The 20,401-nt window shown below is 44.8% G+C and overlaps 1 protein-coding gene across 1 annotated transcript; it reads right to left on the bottom strand.

The window, feature by feature from the left end:
• Positions 1 to 12,143: 12,143 nt before the first annotated feature.
• Positions 12,144 to 18,724, bottom strand: LOC123112274 (protein SCAI homolog; the record flags this gene model as incomplete). Its single annotated transcript, XM_044533223.1, is given in 9 exon segments — positions 12,144 to 12,736; positions 13,334 to 13,470; positions 13,550 to 13,723; positions 15,007 to 15,098; positions 15,245 to 15,388; positions 15,474 to 15,540; positions 16,807 to 17,046; positions 17,153 to 17,359; positions 18,172 to 18,724. Coding segments are annotated over 9 exon segments (1,779 nt in total). The 3' UTR covers positions 12,144 to 12,549.
• Positions 18,725 to 20,401: the final 1,677 nt, after the last annotated feature.

The following is a 20,401-nucleotide window of genomic DNA, read 5'->3' as shown; positions in this document are numbered from 1 at the left end:
ACGACTTCGTAGCTACCCGCATGGACTCAGTCCATGGCTGTGCTGCCAACAGGAGGGAGCTCCTACCCATCGCTCCGCCACCGACTTTTGTCTCGTCATCAGCATCTTTTACGCCTACTCGTCGCCTGCCTTCTACCGAAGAATTTAACCAAGTCATTGCACCCACTCCAGCGCGCACTACACCAACCTTCGCGCCCACTCCTGTACGTGTTGCTCCGCCCCTGGCGACCGCTCCGCCCGCTCTGCGCAACACTACACGTATGGAGCCCATTAGCGAGGAGGAGGTCGAGTCCCCAACCTCGCTACGCCTCGCCCTCGGCAGGGCAAGGGAGGTCGTCAACATTTCTGCCTGAGTACGCTTAGCTGCCGTGTGTTGTACCGCTTTGTAAGATATGTGCATAGGCTGGGAGAAGTAGCCTGTTTTCGCATCATGTAGGATCTGGAGAAGTGCACTAGCCTTAATAACATGTCAGGATTAGGTACGCATATCCTGAGTGATGTACTGTATAATTACCGCCCGCGTGTAAGATGTGTAATGAGCAGTCCTTCTCCGTGCGCAAGTCGTTTTATTTTTCTTAAGTAAGCTGAGTTATTTAATTCTATTTGCCAGCTTTATGCATTTTATGGATTTGTTTTTGCGACTCTTTCCGCTTTTCTTATGGGTTTTACAAAATATATCCCCAGAGTGAAAAATGTCTCGTCCTTGGACTCGCTCCATGCCAATTCCATCAGAGGAAAATTATGATGCACAACCCAGCAACGAGTTCACTCAGGGACAGTCAAGCCAACCGGGAAATGAATCGGCACTTTCACAAATGTGCCGCCTTTATGAACAGAGTCAGCAACAACATCGTGAAATAATGAACCAAGTCATCAACATGGGAAATCACCATGGACAGTATCAGCAACATTCCAAGTTATCTGAGCTACAGAAGACACGTCCTCAAACATTTTCTCACACTGACAAGCCTCTTGAAGCCGAGGACTGGCTTCGAGATATGGAGAGGAAATTAATTATTGCAAAGTGTTCAGATCTCGAGAAAGTACTATATGCTCCACACTATCTCACAGGAGCAGCCGCATCGTGGTGGGAGAATTTTCTGCACATGCATCCCAACGAAAATGACATAACCTGGGATGATTTCAAGGAAGGTTTCCGTGGTGCACATATTCCTAAGAGTATTATGAAAATCAAGAAGAGAGAATTTGATGACCTCAAACAAAGGAACATGACAGTGTCAGATTACAACAGTCAATTTACCCTATTATCCCGCTACGCCAATGAGGAGCGTATGACTGAAATCAAGAAGATGGAGAAATTCCTTGACGGTCTGGCGCCCGCACTTAAATGCCAACTGGTCGTGCACACTTTTCCTGATTTTAAAACGCTGGTGGACAAGGCCATTACTCTGGAAAATGAGAGACGCAGTCTGGAAGATATCCGCAAGCGAAAAAGGGACCAGACTAACCACACTCGCAATCACCGAAGCAAGATAGATTTTAAAAAGGGTGGGACACCCAAATTCTCATCCAATGTCTCACGCCCAATCAAGAATTTTCATGCAAGGGACAAGGAATTCACCTATCGCCCCGGCGTTACTTGTTACGCTTGTGGAGAAGAAGGGCACTATGCCAAACAGTGCCCCAAGCCAAGGAATTCAACCCCAAAGCCGAACAACGACAGCAATAATTCAGCGCCCAAACGAAACAATTTCAATCCCAACAATAACCACAGGAAGGGTCATCTGAACCACGTAACCAAAGAGGAGGCACAAAATGCTTCGGATATCGTACTCGGTACGTTTCCTGTCAACACAATACCTGCAATGGTTTTGTTTGATTCTGGAGCTTCTCACTCTTTCATCTCGAAAAGTTTTGCTTTGCAAAATAATTTTTCGATGCTTCCTTTGGAGAAATCCATAATAATCAAGTCCCCCGGGATTCAGCAAGTTTCTCAGAATTACTGTCAGAATGTGGTCATTGAGTTTGAAGGATTGGAGTTTTACGCAAATCTTATTGTATTGGAAAATAAAGGACTGGATGTCATCCTAGGGATGGATTGGCTAACCACCAATAAAGGTTTTATAGACTGTTTCAACAGGACCGTGATTCTCACACACCACCAAGGGAAGACAATAAGAGTATCAGCCAAGGAAGGAAAAAGACCCCGGCAACCGAGATTAAATAAGGTGGACGTTTCTGAGCTAAACAAGGTTCCAGTAGTGTGTGAATTTCCAGATGTATTCCCTGAAGAGCTGCCAGGCATGCCACCAGATCGAGAAATAGAATTCCGCATTGAGCTAGCACCAGGAACCACCCCCATATACAAGAAACCATACAGAATGGCACCATCCGAGTTGATCGAATTGAAGAAGCAGATAAAGGAATTACTGGATAAAGGGTACATTCGGGCCAGCTCCTCACCTTGGGGATCACCAATTTTATTTGCCAAGAAGAAGGATGGAACGCTGAGATTGTGTATCGACTATCGAGCACTTAACATGGTCACAGTCAAAAACAAATACCCGATGCCAAGGATAAATGATTTGTTTGATCAACTTGCTCAGGCCAAGGTATTCTCAAAGATTGACTTAAGGTCAGGATACCATCAATTGAAGGTACGAACGGAAGATATCCCCAAAACAGCCTTCACCTCCAGATATGGACTGTACGAGTTCACAGTGATGCCATTTGGATTAACTAACGCCCCGGCATATTTTGTTCACCTCATGAACAAAGTATTTATGAAGTTTATGGACAAATTCGTCGTAGTATTCATCGACGATATTCTGGTATACTCCAAAACACCAGAAGAGCACGCAGAACATCTCAGGATTGTACTAGGAGAGCTAAGGAAACACCAATTGTATGCCAAGTTCAGCAAGTGCGAATTTTGGCTAAGACAAGTAGGTTTTCTAGGCCACGTGCTGACTCAAGACGGTATAGCAGTGGACCCAGAGAAAGTCAAGGCCGTACTTGACTGGAAGTCACCAGCCAGCGTAACAGACATACGAAGTTTCTTGGGAATGGCAGGGTATTACCGCAGATTTATTGAAGGATTTTCCACCATATCCAAGCCTATGACACAGTTACTCAAGAAAGATAAGAAGTTTGAATGGACAGAAGCCTGCGAGAAAAGTTTCCAAGAGCTAAAGCGGAAATTAACAACAGCACCAGTATTAATTGTACCCGATATACACAAGAATTTTGAAGTATTTTGTGACGCATCCAGAAAGGGTCTCGGATGCGTGTTGATGCAAGAAGGCAAGGTTGTCGCCTACGCTTCAAGGCAACTTCGCAAACACGAGGAAAATTATCCCACTCATGATTTAGAAATGGCAGCAGTTATTCATGCACTCAAGGAATGGAGGCATTTTCTACTTGGGAATCGATGTGAGATATATACGGATCACAAAAGCCTCAAATACATTTTTACGCAGCCAGAACTAAATTTACGGCAACGCCGCTGGTTAGAATTGGTAAAGGATTATGATGTTGGTATCCATTACCATCCAGGGAAAGCAAACGTAGTGGCCGATGCCCTGAGTCGGAACCCCAGCTCCGACGGGAACTATCTGCACAGCTTGAGGCCCGAATTCCATCAAGAATTTGTCAAGCTCAACTTGATAATGGTAGCAGAAGGCACCATATCAAACTTGGAAATACAACCACACCTTGTGGAGAAAATTAAAGAGGCTCAGTCCGGTCACCCCAGCATTGAAGGAATTAAAAGGAAGTTGAGTATGGGCAAGGCCTCGGAATTCGTCATAGACAATGAAGGAATATTATGGTACGGAGAAAGGCTATGCGTGCCAAACATAGAAGACCTTAAACAGCAAGTTTTAACTGAAGCACACACCACTCCATATTCGATCCACCCTGGAGGAACCAAAATGTATAAGGATATTCAGGAAAGATTTTGGTGGCACGGTATGAAGAGGGACATAGCCGCTTTCATTGCATGCTGCGACTCGTGTCAACGCATAAAAGCTGAACATCAGAGACCAGCCGGACTACTGCAACCTAACAAAATACCTGAGTGGAAATGGGATGAAATAGGGATGGATTTTATTGTCGGATTACCTCGGTCACGACACGGGAATGATGCCATATGGGTCATCACTGACAGGTTGACCAAAGTAGCACACTTTATTCCAGTAAAGACAACCTACACCACTCAGAGGCTTGCCAGGATTTATCTTTCCCGCATAGTCTGTCTGCACGGTGTCCCGAAGACTATAATTTCCGACAGAGGCACTCAGTTCGTCTCAAGATTTTGGGAGCAATTACAACAGGCTCTGGGAACCCAACTAGCCTTCAGTACCGCATACCATCCTCAGACTGATGGACAAACAGAACGCGTAAACCAAGTTTTAGAAGACATGCTGAGAGCATGTGTCCTCACCTATGGAACCAGTTGGGAGGACAGCCTGCCATATGCCGAGTTCGCATACAACAACAGTTACCAGGCCAGCCTGCAAATGGCTCCTTTCGAAGCCCTATACGGAAGGAGATGTCGTACCCCGTTAAATTGGTCAGAGACCGGAGACAGCCGCATCTTCGGACCAGATATGCTCAGAGAAGCCGAGGAAAAAGTCAAGCTAATCAGGGACCGACTTAAGACCGCTCAAAGTCGACAGAAAAGTTATTATGATCAGAAACATCGTAGGGTCAGCTTCGAACCCGGTGAATTCGTATACTTGAGAGTATCCCCGATGAGAGGATTGCAACGGTTTAAGATTAAAGGAAAATTAGCACCAAGATTCATTGGACCATTTTGCATAGTGGCACGAAGAGGCACTGTAGCCTACCAGCTAGACTTACCCGAAGACTTGTCCGACATTCACGACGTGTTCCACGTCTCTCAATTAAGGAAGTGCGTAAGCAACCCAGAGAAACAAGTATCTCGTGAGAACATTGACATACAGCCAGACCTCACTTATCGAGAACGTCCCATAAGAATATTAGAGGAGTCTGAAAGGAGGACCCGACAGAAAACCATCAAGTTTTTCAAAGTCCAGTGGAGCAATCACACCGACAGTGAAGCAACTTGGGAAAGCGAGGATTTTCTTCGGACAGAGTATCCACACTTATTTAAGGATCAGCTGAAATCTCGGGGACGAGATTTTTCCTAAGGGGGTAGGTGTTGTGACACTCCAAAATTTTTACATTGGTTTTCAAAAAAAAAAAACTTTGTGGTTTTTGAAAAGAGGCCATTTAAAATTTTCCAGAAAACCTTCCTCTTAAGAAACTCTCTTTCCTTTGGCAAGGTTTTTGTTCTTGCTTCAAACTTTGGTGTTTGACCTTTTGAAACTTCTTCTCTGTTGGTTCTCTCTCAAAATTATTTTTGGGAGTTTAATCTTTTTCTTTTAAAAAGAAACTCCATGAAATTTGGGATTTTCATATCTTGGAACCACCATGACTTGGCATTCTTGCCCATGTGGTAAAACCCCTCCAAAACCTCCCCTACAACTTGTGATCAACCTAAATTCTCTGTCCCAACTAATCCAAACTGGTTTTGGATTTTATTCTAATTATTTTTCCCCTCAATTCAATTCTGAAAATTATTTGGAGCCTGAGAGATTTTCAAAGCAAGTGCCCTATTGCAATTGAGTTTTGACCTCAAACCAATTCTCCTGGATTGTCCTTTGAACCCACAACCCAGAACCATCTTGATCCACTCCTCCTCTTTTCAAAATTTTCAAAATTTAGTCTCTACAAGTTTGGACCAGATTTGCCAAATTTGGTGAAATTCATATCTACACTCCTCCAAAAATTCCACCAAAATTCAGGCAGCCTATTTGAGCAAAGAGAAGCCACTCCACCAAAAATCAGCTCAAGGAAAAATCCCTACATGCTTGGATCATTCGGTCGAACACCTGGTGGGCATTGTTACTGTTCAAAGTTCAGAAAATTCAGTTTTCAGTTTCGACAGTTTCAGTCACGCGGCCACAGTGCACTTGGCACGTTGCTCGCGGCCTCACTTGCTTGTCCGAAGCTTCACACGCGCACTTGGCGCGACCCTGGCGTCGGTGGCGCCCTGGCCCGCCTGCGCCGGCGTGTATTGCGGCGGCCGGCTCCCCGTTACGGCCGACAGGGAGGAGAACGGCGGCGCAACGCCGTTCGGCGCCGCCCAAATCCTCTGGTGGCTCCGCGTGGCCTTCTCCGTGCCAGCGCACGCATGCGACACCGTCGCCGTGGCGCAGCACGCACGGAGCGCGCTCTTTGCCGCCGACGGGCCCGCGCCACCCCGTTCCGTCGAGCTCGCCCTTAACACCCAAACCCCGGCCAGCTTAGCACAAAAACGGACCCTTTGAACCTCCGTGATGACGCTCGACCCCCTAACCACCCCGACCGAGCACTGCGCCACCGTAATCGCTCGCCGGAAATCTCCGTTCACGGCAACCGCCTCGGGCCGCCTATAAAAAGGGCCCCGAGCTCACCCTCGTGCACGCAGCATCACCACTCCTCACCAAAGCCCCGCCAGGCCACTAGGGGGACCTCGAGGAGGTCTCCTTCCCCAGCTCCGGCCGCCCCGATCCGCCTCGGCCTCCAGCTCGATTCAGTTCGGTGAGGCCACCTCCGGCGCCCAAACCTCGTCCGTAGCCCTCTCTTGCACCCAGTAGTCTAACCCCCACCTCAATTTAATCTTTGCAGCCCTCTCCGACGAGCTCCATCCATGCCCGAACCACCGTCCGCCGGAGTTGAGACCGCCGTCGACGTGCTGCTCACCGGCGACCAACACCACCACCCACTGTTGCGGAAGGACACGGTCAGCACATTGGTAACCTCTGATCCCCATGCCTCGCCGTGGATCGCCGCCGGCGACCACAGCAGCTCTCGGGCGCCGACGAGCCTCGTCCCTCCCATTTGAAAATTTAAACATGACAAGTGGGACCCGCTGTCAGCCTCTCTGTCCTTTCTAAACGAAGCGTTATCTGAAAACGCCTTCTGCCAAATACGTTTTCTCTTCGGGCTGGCGTAATCGCTACCGAAGCGTTTTCTGCTTTTATAAACTAGCCCCTGGAAATCTTCTGTTTCATTACAGATAAGTCCCTGGACAAAAACCCTTATAACTTTTAGTTAGAAAAGTATTTTTGATTGATTCTTTTTCTGTTCTCTTTAAAATTTTGTCTAGTTTTTTATCAGATTTATTTGAAAAATATTTGGTTTACCTTCTGTGCTCTCCTTGGTATTTACTTTAGCGCATATATTTTCTTTAAACCGTAGATACCGAAGGAGGTGACGGAGCCGCGAACTTCACCGAGCTAGGCTCCGACTACTCTGAACCAGGCAAGCATGTTTGAACTTTTGATATGATGAGTGTCTTGGCATGTTTTGCATTTAGTTAGTTTCATGGCATGCCGGTGAGTATACCGATGAACGTTATTTTATGTGATAAGGAGGTAAGTGAGTTCGATGATCCATACGTGGATGAATGTGAATATGAATGGCCATGTGTTGGCATGAGGATGGGTACGACGGCAGTGTTGTAGCATGCCAGTCTTACGCCAGACTATGTGACTTCAGTGTCAAACCATATCGGTCCAGTACCTATCATTTCCTTCCTTGTACTACCACATGTTTTCCGCAAGGAATATGGTTTAGTAAGTTTCAAACCGCTTTCATGGTACACACCAAAAAGGAGAGGCCGTGATGATGGTTCCATGGCCCTGGATTAAAGCCAGTCATCCGGTCAGGGGGCATGGGTGTTTCCGGTTGGGACCGAGAGGGGGGCACCCCTTAGAGCGCGCGTATATAAATTTGATCCCATGCTATTCGAGATTGTGATCTCCCCGTCTCAAAAGTTTTTCTTGGACGATGACTAGGGTGATTCCTAGCATCGAGAGGTAGGATGGGTGTGTACCGGTTAGCTGTGTTTTCTTCTGAAATACCGTAAACGGAACTAGTCCACCGTGACTACGGAAATCCGTTGACTGTGGGAAAAATTTTGTACAAACTCTGCAGAGTCATATATTCCTCCAAATCATCTCTTCCATGTCAAGTTTCGTTCCTTCTTATCCTAATCAATTGTCAGCTTGATGACAGAGACTCCGGTGAATCGCATGAGTGCTAAGTCCGGTTAAATGATCACTCCTGTGGATGGACTGACCCGTTTGTTTTCATGAATTGAATGTTTATTATGAGTATTATGTACTTGTGAATAAAAGCCCTTTATGTGATGTCGCTCAGACGTCCGACTGTGGCATTTCTTTTAAAGCCCTTTCTGCGATGTCGCTCAGACGTCCGACTGTGGCATTTCTTTTAAAGCCCTTTCTGCGATGTCGCTCAGACGTCCGACTGTGGCATTTCTTTTAAAGCCCTTTCTGCGATGTCGCTCAGACGTCCGACTGTGGCATTTCTTTTAAAGCCCTTTCTGCGATGTCGCTCAGACGTCCGACTGTGGCATTTCTTTTAAAGCCCTTTCTGCGAAGTCGCTCAGACGTCCGACTGTGGCATTTCTTTTAAAGCCCTTTCTGCGATGTCGCTCAGACGTCCGACCGTGGCATTTCTTTTAAAAGCCCTTTATGTGGTGTCGCTAGGATGCCCGACTGTGGCATCATTTCCTTATTTTTTTTATTTGTTCACCCTTCGAGGCGTCGCTTCAGACACCCGATCGATCCTTATTTATGTTCTGTGGAATTTCAGGCGGACTACCGCCGTTTTCCATTTTTACTCACCCGTTATGCCAATTTTATTTATTGTGCATTAATGAATTAATCATGTTGCATCCATGCATGCATTTGTTATATCTTACGTCCGAACTGTCTTGCAAGTACTTTCAAAGTACTCACTGGCTTGTTGATTTGGCCAGATGCTGACGAAGGCGATCTCATGGATGAAGAGTTCGATAGCGAGTCCGACACTTAGAGGAGTCCCAGTCAGTCTCGTGCGACCCTGGATTTGGCCACTGTTTTATATCCGCTTCCGCTACCAAATAAATTCATCGAGCCTCTCCTCGACGCTCGATGAGATGACAGACGTAGAGTCTTGTATTTCTCTCCCCGCTGTGTTTTTCCACCACCAGCCTATCCTTGAGTCAGTAGTATGTCTCCACACCACTGTGTTCTGTCCGCCATTATGTATGATTATTGGCGTGCTTATAATAATTTGGTTGAGCAACCGTAGTTCGACCCTGTAATATATTTTATGCTACTGGCTTATTGTATCAAGAATTTGTCTGTCAGTGTGGAGGATTTCTCTCATACTGGACTCAAAAGACTGGTTTATCAATAAAAATTTTTATTGGAAAACCGGTCGTGACACTTTGCATGCCTACTTGATATGTATTATGATTGTTAAACTTGTGCCAAAACTCCACTTCAGCTTAAAGAAATTAAAAACTGTAACTTTTGGTACTTAGTGTCTAATCACCCCCCCCTCTAGACACCTCTTCTCGATCCTCTCAACCCTCTTTCAAGATGTTTATGAAAAATAAACGAGCCGAAGGCGAGCAGGAGCGGCCTCGCGCCGGAGGCGCTGTGTGCCACCGCGATGACAAACGCACTACACGACCAATACACACTCCAACGTATGCCCCCCTTCAAGATGTTTATGAAAAATAAACGAGTCGAAGGCGAGCAGGAGTAGCCTCGCGCCAGAGGCGCTGTGTGCCACTGCGACGACAAACGCACTGAACAACCAACACACACTATGACCTATGACCCCCTTTCAAGATGTTTATGAAAAATAAACGAGCAGGAGCGACCTCGCGCCGGAAGCGTTGTGTGCCACTGTGACGACAAGCGCACTGGACAACCAACGCACTGCATGACCAACACACACTTCGACCTATGCCCCTCGTCAAGATGTTTATGAAAAATAAACGGCCGAAGGCGAGCAGGAGCAGTCTCGCGCCGAAGGCGCTGTGTGCCACCGCGACGACAAACGCACTGCACGATCAACGCGCTGCACGACCGCTGGTCTTAGTCTGCAAGCTGATACAACTCATGCCTCTCTGGTACTATACGCTTGTGCCTCTACAAAATTTGTAGCCATGGCTTGAGAAACTGCACGTCCGTGCCTGTAACAGAGGCTTCATTCACATTGGTTTGTCTCTACGCTGGACACCCATGCTTGTAGACTCTTCACGACCGTGCCTCAACATGATTCCCACCTGAGTGTCTGTATGATAAAGTTCATGTTTGCTTACTTGAAAGGTGACATTTGAAGTATTGGAAATCCCTACCCGTGGTTACTCCATAAAACTTCATTTCTCGAAAATATAGTAAAAACAAAAAGGGAACAGGGAACCAACGACACAGTTGCCTGGTATTTTGTGTCTCTTATCACGTGGAAATGGAAAATTAAAGTAGTTGGTGGGTTAAACTGCAAAATGCACCAAACCAAAAACAAGAAAGGGAAACTAGGAACCAAGCGCATTGACTGATTTTCCCTCACGGAAGCGCTCCGCATGCGAGTCAGTCTCGCACGCGGAGCCATCCCGAACCGTTCGTTTGGAGCGCTTCGAAGGAGCGCTCGTCGGCTAGTTGCTCCCTGGTGCCTCACCCCATAATGACGGCGGGAGCTATATTTCTTGCTCGTACCAAGGCGTAACTCGGTGTGGCCTTTCGGCCGACTGAGTACTTTAGCGGCTCTAGCTCGTGTGTTTTATTCTTTTCTTTTTTGTGTTTTTTAATGAATTTTCACCAGTTGCATTGGTTTTTCTTCTTTGTATTTTCTTTGGTTTTTTCTGTTTCTTCAATTTTCTCTTTATTTCTTTCTTTTTATTTTTTCAACACATGTCCACTTTTTTCATATACCAGATAGTACATTTTCTATACATGCTTAACATGTTTTCAATATGTTTTTTGGACACAGCAGACGTGGACACTCATACATACACACATACACTCATCAATTTGTATTGCACGCAGACACACCCTTCTCCTATGAGCATCTCCGAGACATTGAGCTGGGACCTTATCTTGATATTGATGAAGTCGCCACAGACGTCTTCGTAGTCGACGGGAGCGTCTACTCCCACTCTGTGCACATCGCCGGAAGGCCTAAAATAAATTCAGGAAAATGCGAGCAGCAATGCCAAGTCTAGAACTTCAACCTTGATGGGCTGGGGATGCCACTGTCTTCCTAACCATCCAACGTTGATTCGCAACATTTTTCCAATACATGATTAACATTTGTTGAATATATGTTTTGATTTCTACTTTTTTTTCATACACATTGTATATTTTTTAATACATCTAATACATATATATACATGTTTAACATTTTTAGAATACATGATATTTTAACCTCTTTTGAGTACGTGAAGAAAATCAAATACGCGTTGAAACCTGCTTTAAAAAGATCAGAATGGTTTTTAACTATGCAAACATTTGATACATTGTATATATTCTTCTCTTAGAATTGTTACTTTCTTTTTAAACACGTGAACAATTTTCTAAATGTATCGTATTTCTTTTTGAATGGTATGAAACAGTTTCTACAACTGCACAAACATTTTTTATATTGAATTTTTTGTTTTTTGAGAAAATCTTGCCAACCTTTATTAATTCAAAGTAATGTCCATAGGTGCAACTGTTGGGTCATGAGGATTGCCCAACCGCACATGTCATGTAGCAAGATTACAAGCAAATTTAGCTAGACTCGAAATTGAAGTTCTGGATTCATGGATGAAACTACAGAATCTGGGTTCATGGATGAAACTACAGAACTGGAAACAGCTTTACGTTCTAATATTTTAGCAGCATGGGGACCACCTGTAAGAGCCGACATGCAACTTGCGACTGTATGCAATTGTACACCAATGGGCTGGCCCACCCACGCAAGCTCACGGATCGCTGGGGAAAACGATGGCTGAGCCCAACCCAGCGCCTCTCGCGCAGTCCACCACTAACGGCCAGACAGAGGCACGTGTCAAAAAACAGACAAGGCAATTGCCACTCAAAAAAAATCAGACAAGACAGTTAAACAGGAGATGTGGCACTTATTATGCAGCAGCACCTGTTAAGATGCAGGAATTTCACGAGAAATCCGGGGAGCATCTGTTTACAAGAGTTTTTCAAAATTCACATGCTCCAGTGTTACCCAGTAAAAAGACAACAGCCAAACTTGACAGGTACGCGGAACCCCTCAAGGAAGGCAAACACCAACTGCAAATGTTAGGAGCACAAGGCAAGTGGAAAACAATGCAAAACATGGAGCTAAAATACTTTCAACATATTAAGCTAAGCCTAAAAAAATAATCTGCCTTCTAGAGCACTAAAAAAATGCCTCTTCCAGCTTACAAACTGCCATCTCCTGACACAAGTCAAAAGAGAAGGAAGGAGAAACCCTACACTACCTAAAGCATAGCAAAGCAAGGCAAACCCCTAAACAAACTTTTACAGATGCGCAACGGAGATGAAGCAGCACACGAAACCATCCTATTATCATCATTCACCTCAACCAGGCTGCAGAAGGCTATAGCTCGCTGACACCGACTCATCCATCGCTGGCTGTATAAACGCTAAACAATCAACAAATAGCTGGACCATATTTACCAAGAAGGTATCTACAGAAAGCCTGTGTTATTGCACTTGATCATCATGTCCTGTTGCCGAAATGAAATCGATTGCTGACAACAAGGTTTTCTGCAAGCAGAAGGATGGGAGTCTTGATGGCTTTGGCGTTTGGAGAGACAGACTCGGGGAGACTGGGCAAGCAGCTTGGTAGATGTTCACCGTGCTCCTCAGCATGAAAATAGAAGAAGACTGCTCGACAGAAAATAAACCTGACGACATATAAGGAAGAATATTAACACTTGACATAGAGAATCAACAGTGTCTAGTGTGCAGGACAAATAAATGTCCTCTAAGATACAATGGAATCTTCGTTTGAGAAACAAAAGTAAATAAAACATAAGATATGCGACAAAATTTATGTAGCAAGCCAACCATATTGCCAGGATTGAACTTAGCTAGTACCCGTACCTACATGTAACTGTTCCCTGGTCCCTACACAAATGGACAAACCTAAACAAAATGCAGTGCTGATAGTCACTGCATTTTTGAAGCCCAAATAACTTACACACTGAGATGCGATTTAAAGAAAGGACTACAAATAGACAAGCCACTTTCTATAAGATCATGTTAAATTACTGATTTCATACTTTCGGTGCAGTCGGCGCGATTTAACTCTTTAATACAAAAAATAGTAGTAGTATGATGATGAATTTTAAATGCAAACTTGTTCTTTTTTCCCATCAAAAGAGGGTGCATGCGAACAATATGGATAACCAGTTAATGCTTCAAGATATGTTTACATGTTATACTGCCAAACAACATAGAACTGCCAGAAACTCAGGGATGGAAGGTATGGATTGATGTACCTGAGAATCAGGCGCCTGAGAAATGGATCAGGTAAAATTTGACCCCAGACAATGTTCAATCCGACAGACGTGCTGAGGATTTCTTCATACTGTTCCAAAGCAGAGAAAAGTATGTTCTCCGCATTAGCATATGTATCCTGAAATCAAGCCCAAAGAGATCAGACAGTCAAAACAAATATCTCAGGTATACTCAACTCATCAAAAAATAGAACATACGCTGTCAATGTCGGAAGTTATTCCAGCTAATTGGCAGAACGCTTGCATCGGAGCAGTCAGGAAGTATGTAAATTGACCTCCATTGCCCATAGATTCTACACCAGGCATGGCCGATGCAATCCTGGGAGAAAGAAGTAAGGCAGCTGGCTCTCCCTTCTCTGCATCATGTATGGCCTGGCAATTATACAAGCAAATGATAATTTGTTCGAGAAAATTATTCCTGCATTATTACTACAAAAGGAATGGAGAAAGAACCACTTCACGAAATTACAACAAGAATTCCTTTGTAATGACTTCATGAGATAAAATGAGCTGTTATAGAGAAAACCTATTCCAGAAATTTTACCAATCAAAGCAATATAACTATGTGCAAGGAAAACAAGTAGCCAAAAAAGATAAGGAATCAACATGTTGGCTTTACGTAAAGGCTAGTAACAAGGGCAAGTTTGGATGTTTTCTGTATGAAAGCAGTATGGTTATAATACTATAGAGTTGAGTTCACTACAACTAGAGCCCAACCTTCTCAGTTCTCACAATATGTTATATATATACTCCCTCCGTTTTTATTCAGAGCGCATATTAGCTTTGGTCAAAGTCAAGCTTTCTAAACCTTGACAAAGTTTATAAACAAAAATATTAACATCTACAATAACAAATCAATACCATTAGATTCATTATTGAATGTACTTTCACATCATATAGATTTGTTATGGTAAATGCTTATATTTTTTTCTATAAACTTGGTCAAACTTTATGAAGTTTGACTTCAGTCAAACCTAATATGCAGAGTAAATAAAAAACGGAGGGAGTATATATGATCCCTTATCATCAGTGATGACCAGTTAATAGGCTGATAAGCAGCTTAATCTTTGTTTAGTGGTTTAAAGATCAAGGAGACATTGAATCTGTGGACCCCCACTGGATAATACTGCCAACTATGGAGATGCTTCCACTTAAGAAGCAAATGAGAATGTCTGACCATTCAGATCAAGTACTCCCTCCGTTCCTAAATATAAGTCTTTTAGACATGTCAAATGGACTACAACATACGGATGTATGTAGACTTATTTTTGAGTGTATATTCACTCGTTTTGCTCCGTATATAGTCACTTGTTGAAATCTCTAAAAAGGACTTATATTTGGGAACAGAGGGAGTAATAGAATTCATGCTAATGTGAACTACTCCCTCCGTTCCTAAATATAAGTCGTTGTAGAGATTCCACTAAGTGGACTACATACGGAGCAAAATGAATGAATCTACACTTAAAATGCATCTATATACATCCGTATGTGATTCATAGTGAAAACTCTACAAAGACTTATATTTAGGAACGGAGGAAGTACAAAGAAAGAAAAAGATGCATACATATAATCTGGTAGTTAAGAAACAACCAAAAGCTCATGCATCATGGTAACAATTTTTCTACCAAGCCAAGAATAAGTTCTGACAAACCTGCCTTGAATGCATGGCTATTTTCACTGTCAATTACAAGGAAAAGTGGATATCTTGTAAATGGTATCAGATCTTCTGGATAAAGATTGTTTGGACCTGGAAAAATGATAATCCTATCGATGTGAGAAAACACACAATCTAGTCGCCCACCAAACCATAATTAGTGCACTTAATTGACAACTAACATTGTCATGCGACATAGACATATAGTTCCGTCAGTTATATGAGAAAGCGGAGCATACCACCATTTCCACGAGGACCAAGCCATACATGATCATCTGAACTGGCATGTGAATTTGGCTTATCGATTAAGAAAGCAGAAGCAGGCCTTGAGCGTGATGTGGAGCTAGATGCATACTTTTGATAAGCATTCTGATCAGCAAGGCCTGGAAGGATAATGTTGGAAGTTAGAAGGGAAACCTAATCAAAACAAGAGTGCAACATAAATTTGATGTCAAATACAAAAAGAACCTGATGCTGATATATAAATGAGCAAAATGCTATCTTGAGAAAGCTCCTCGCAGATTGTGGCAAGAACCTGCAATTACCATTCATGAACTGGATTTAACACCGAGGAATCTTGTGGCAGAAAGAGAGAAAAGAGAACAATGCAGATCGACATTATAAGTTGCCTCTGTCCATATGACTCGAGGTGTCTCTCAAGATCTAGTAACGTATTACCCACATAAATTATTAACTTATTATTAGCAATTTGTAGGAAGGCAGGAACATCTCCATGTGCAATTTGCCAATTTGGCAGTGCCTGTGCCGAAAACTGGTAAATTCTGAACATTAGCCTAGAAGGAAATATTTCTAAAGGCAGCACCATTAGTAGGAAGGGCTGAACATCTCCATGTGCAATTTGCCAACTTGGCAGTGCCTGTGCTCGAAATTTGATGTTCAGTTCTGCTAACAATCATAACATTACTATGCCTATTTACAAGGAGATGTGTTCTAAAGACAATATTATTGATGACCATGCCTTTTTCAAATGCATCTACTCGAAACTTGGATATTCAAACGTTCATCCAACACTCGTAAAGGGAAAAGGGAAAAGGTATACACTCCTATGCACATTGGCAAATCAAGTGAAACTTTAAACTCGTAATTCTTTTAAATATATCTCTATGGGTTATTGGGTTGCAGCAAACAACCACGTTCGCAAGCAGAACTGCAACATCACAGAGCTGAAAATCTTCTAATGACTACTCGGTCAGTAACACAACATAATGAGCATACCACAAAATGCATGTATCCCAGGGTTGAAAATGTGCAAAGACAACTTAAGAAAGTATGACCGCATCAAGCTCACAGTGAGGAGCAAAGGCTGGCCTGCCAACCATGTTGCAGCAAGGATGCAGGAAATCATCTGATTGTACTAACTATTTTTAAACAATTCTACTTAACTTATCCTCAGTTTAATATAATTTATCATTGCTTTATTTTATTTCATATCAACAATATGATACTACTCCCTCCGTAAAGAAATATAAGAGCGTTTAGATAACTAAAGTAGTGATCTAAAGGCTCTTATATTTGTTTACAGAGGGAGTATATCGCTTCTATGGTTGAGTCACCCACCGATGCATGATATTTGTGGACAATAGAAACAAAGTGTACACAGCGTTATTTCACCAACCAAATCACAAACATCGACCATATTATCAGCATCCAGTCTGTCAAATGGTCAGCATGCAACATTATTTAATGCTGTTCTCAAGACAGGAATCCCACAAAACTTATATGCGATTATGCAAAACTTTAACTTTAAAGGGGGGTGAAGCAATTTTGAGAAGCGACCTACCGCTATAAGATGAGAGACTGTAGGGTGATATATGATTGCTCTTTGAGGATTTGAAGGAAGATTTCCATCAGAGATCTCTGTAGAAAGGTGAATATCGATCAGACCAGAGGGTCCACTCTGATCACTCATAGTGCCATTTTCTGTAAGTTCTTTAACAGCTATCTGATAAGACCCTGTGGGCTCCCATTCTAAAGACTGTAGCATTCTGAAAGTGTCCAAAGTTAGCTCTGTGAACTTGACCTGCAGTACATACAACGTCATTATGTGAGGGAGCTGATCAGCATAGTATCAAAACATGTGATAACTAGAGGAATAAAAAAAATTATGAAGGGGTAATATGAGTAACCTCATTTCGGTGGTAACTTGTCAATACAGCTTCCTTCAGTTTCAGTACTCTTTTCGAATGGAATCTTGCTATTGATGCAAGGTTTGATGCATAAGAATCAAACAAGTTGTCGTATCTAAGTGATCTAGATCCCTTGTATGCTCCATCAGCTTTCAAGAATCTCTCAAGCTCTTGAAGCACTTGTTTCCATTCCTTGAAGTTGGTTTTCTAAGAAGAGGTCACGTTGTAAGGAAGAATAAAATTATAAGCAAAACAGGCTTAAAATGTCCTAGTGTACTGAAATGAATAAAGAAATAAGTGGGTGAAACGCACACAAAGAAGTACATGACGATAAGTTGCACAATCCAAAGCTTTCATGTAGCAAAGCAATAAAATATTCATTACTCGCTCCTTATGCATAGGTTCATTGATGTGTCGCTTGGTACTACTATGTACCCCTAATAGGTCCATTGCTGTCTTAAATTGAGAAGGTGGCACAATTCATCCATCATCTCATCCGCGCACAATCCAAAAATTACAAATCCTAAGGGTAAGGACTCATTATTACTTGACAAGCTCAGATCACCACCGACTCAAACACCAAGCAACAAGAAAAGAAGAATCCGCTCGAACCCTCTCTTTCCATGATCAGTAATCCTCCATAATACTCAAATCTACTGTACATTAATACAGAGGGATACTTATGCTCTTCTGTAACTAAACAGCAGAGGAGCGTGAAGCAACAAAAAACGAGAGGAGCAGGATAAGTGACACGAGGCCAAAGGGGATTGACGCAGTAACTCAAACTGAATTCCACGAAAACAAGCACTCGATTGAATAGCAAAAATTTCTGGCAAACAGGTGATGAACACCAAGTTGTTAAGAAGAAGAAACATAGTACTACATTCGTTCAATAATGAAGAGGGCAGCCATGTCCTGCTTCCCAAAGTAATAACCCCCAAAAAGAAGACCTAAACGCGTCATTTAACTCAGGCTCCCCCAATCCAAAGCACACGCAGCGCAGGAGAAAAGCTTCTTACGGGATAGGCCGACTTGGATTCCTGGACGAGCGAGCGGAGGCGGGCGACGAGGTGGTCCACCGCCTCGGCCCGGCGCATGAGCATGGCAACGACGAGGAAGCGGGCGATGAAGCGCAGCTCCTTGTAGCGGATCAGGAGGCCCTGGTGCTTGGCGCCGCCCCCCGCGGCCGCGGAGGCGTTGGCGTTGGCGGGGGCGGCGAAGTAGCCGCGGCTGTAGATGGCCTCGTAGAAGACGTATGCGCCGACGAGCGAGCGCGGCTCGGCGGTGCGGAGGTAGCGCGCGTAGTAGAGCTGGCCGATCCGCGAGGCGACCTCGCCGATCTCCCAGCGGCGGAGGCCCGCGGCGACGAGGTCCCGGCGGCGGTCCTGCTGCAGGCGCCAGAGGCGCGTGTAGGCCTTGAAGGCCTTGCGGCTGTGGTGGTCCCCGCCGCCGTAGAGCGGCAGGTCGCGCGCGCGCGCGAACTTGCGGTCCGCCGCCTCCACCAGCGCCTTGAACTCCCTGTACGCGCCGGAGGGCTCGCCGTCGGCCATCGCCGGCGGGCGGGGCGGGGCGGGGGAGGCGAGGGCGCGCCCCCTCCCTGTCTGTCTGCCTGCCTGTCCCTCCCTCCCCGCTGTCCTTTGGATTCGGGCGGCGAACGGGCGGAGGACGCGGTGAGATGGCGACGGTGGGGAAGAGAGAGAGAGAAAAGAGAGTGATAAAAGGGGCAGTTCGTTCGAGAAGCGGTAAAAAGCAGTGGACGAGTAGTACACGGGGGTGAGCTGTTGTTTTACTGCGCGGAAACGCTGTCATCTCTCATCCGGGGCGCTAATTGGGCTCTCATGGGTCAATCATCTGAGCTTTTGTTTATTAATCGCTTACCTTCAGTCAGTGTGGGCGGTGTGTGGAATCCATGTCACCGCTGGCAAAGTCCCGGTGGTTGACCGAGGTGAAAGCGAAAAGGATACGCAGTGACAGGCAGAAAATGCAGCGGATTTGTTGGACCCAAAAGGCACGGAGAATTGACCTCCGACTAGTTCTGTCAGATACTGTACGTGTTTAGTCTCTTCGGCTCGATTCGGGATGGATCTCCATCCGAGAGCTAGCGACGACGACGATCCAGGGAAAGGGAATGGCGTGAAATTCAGTTGTGAACCCACCGATGATGCCTCCTCGCTCAGTCTTTGAGTGGACTCGCTCAACGTACGACGCTAGTTTGACGTTGGTAGTTCCCTAACTTTATCAAGATTTCTGCACTACTATTCCCTTTGCATTGCATCGCTGTGGACAGTGGAGGCAGCTGGGCAGGTATTTCTTGTTTGTTTTCTATGTCTCGTCAGAGTTTGGTGAAGGAAGGCCCTTTCTCTTTATTAACGCTCGCAGTCAGCGACGGATATTCTAAGTTTCTAACCACCACAACTGCCTCGCACACTTGTTAATAATTAACAAAAGAGGAGAATCGGAGAATATACACTTTGCTCTGAGCCATCAGCTGTCTCACTAATCCAGTACCAGCAGCACTAATGGCACCTTTTAACTTTAAGAAATCGAAAGGGGGCTGGCTAAACTGTTGCGATAGCGCAAAGAAACTCTGTGTGTCGATTAAAGTAGGAACCATCATTCTGCCTGAGCGAGGATTCATTCAGCGGTAAGAAAACGCAGCGAGTATCCTCCCTCTGCCTCTCCGGTCGGTGGGTGCAGCCTTGCAGTTGCAGGTGGCTGGCTGGGTGCCCGTGCAATCATTCGGCGCCCAGCCCAGCTGCCCCAAATCTTTGGCTGCCTCGCTTGGAACAGGCTGGCGTGGCGCCGCGGTGCTGGATGCCGGGGTCATTAACAAATCGGTTTAGGCTGGGAATCTCTGACAGGGCTTTAAAAGGCTGCTGCGACGTGGAGATTAGGCCAGGATTAGCTGAGCTGCGCTGAGCTGACCGGCGGCTGCTTTACGCCAACGATTCCCTCAACTCCCGGTAAACTTTACTGCCTGTGCCTGGGCTTGGTTTCGTCCTGGTCCCGCGCGGCGCGACCGGTAATTAGGGCGTGAGTCGGGTTTGCTCGTGGTTTTTTTAGGTGAAACTAGGGTTTTATTCATCAACCAAAACCGACGGAATCTCTATTTTTAATGGAGCAGTTGGTAGTCTCGCTTCCAGGTTTTTTTTCGTCCCACCACTTTCGTCCGGTTTTTTTCGTAGGTTAACCGTCGTAGATTTTTTTCGATGCTGGTTTCTTATTCACCCGTTTATTTACCCCTCAGCT

This window comes from Triticum aestivum, chromosome 5B, assembly GCF_018294505.1.
Source record: "Triticum aestivum cultivar Chinese Spring chromosome 5B, IWGSC CS RefSeq v2.1, whole genome shotgun sequence".
NCBI lineage: Eukaryota > Viridiplantae > Streptophyta > Magnoliopsida > Poales > Poaceae > Triticum > Triticum aestivum.
This window is presented reverse-complemented; position numbering and strand designations above follow the sequence as displayed.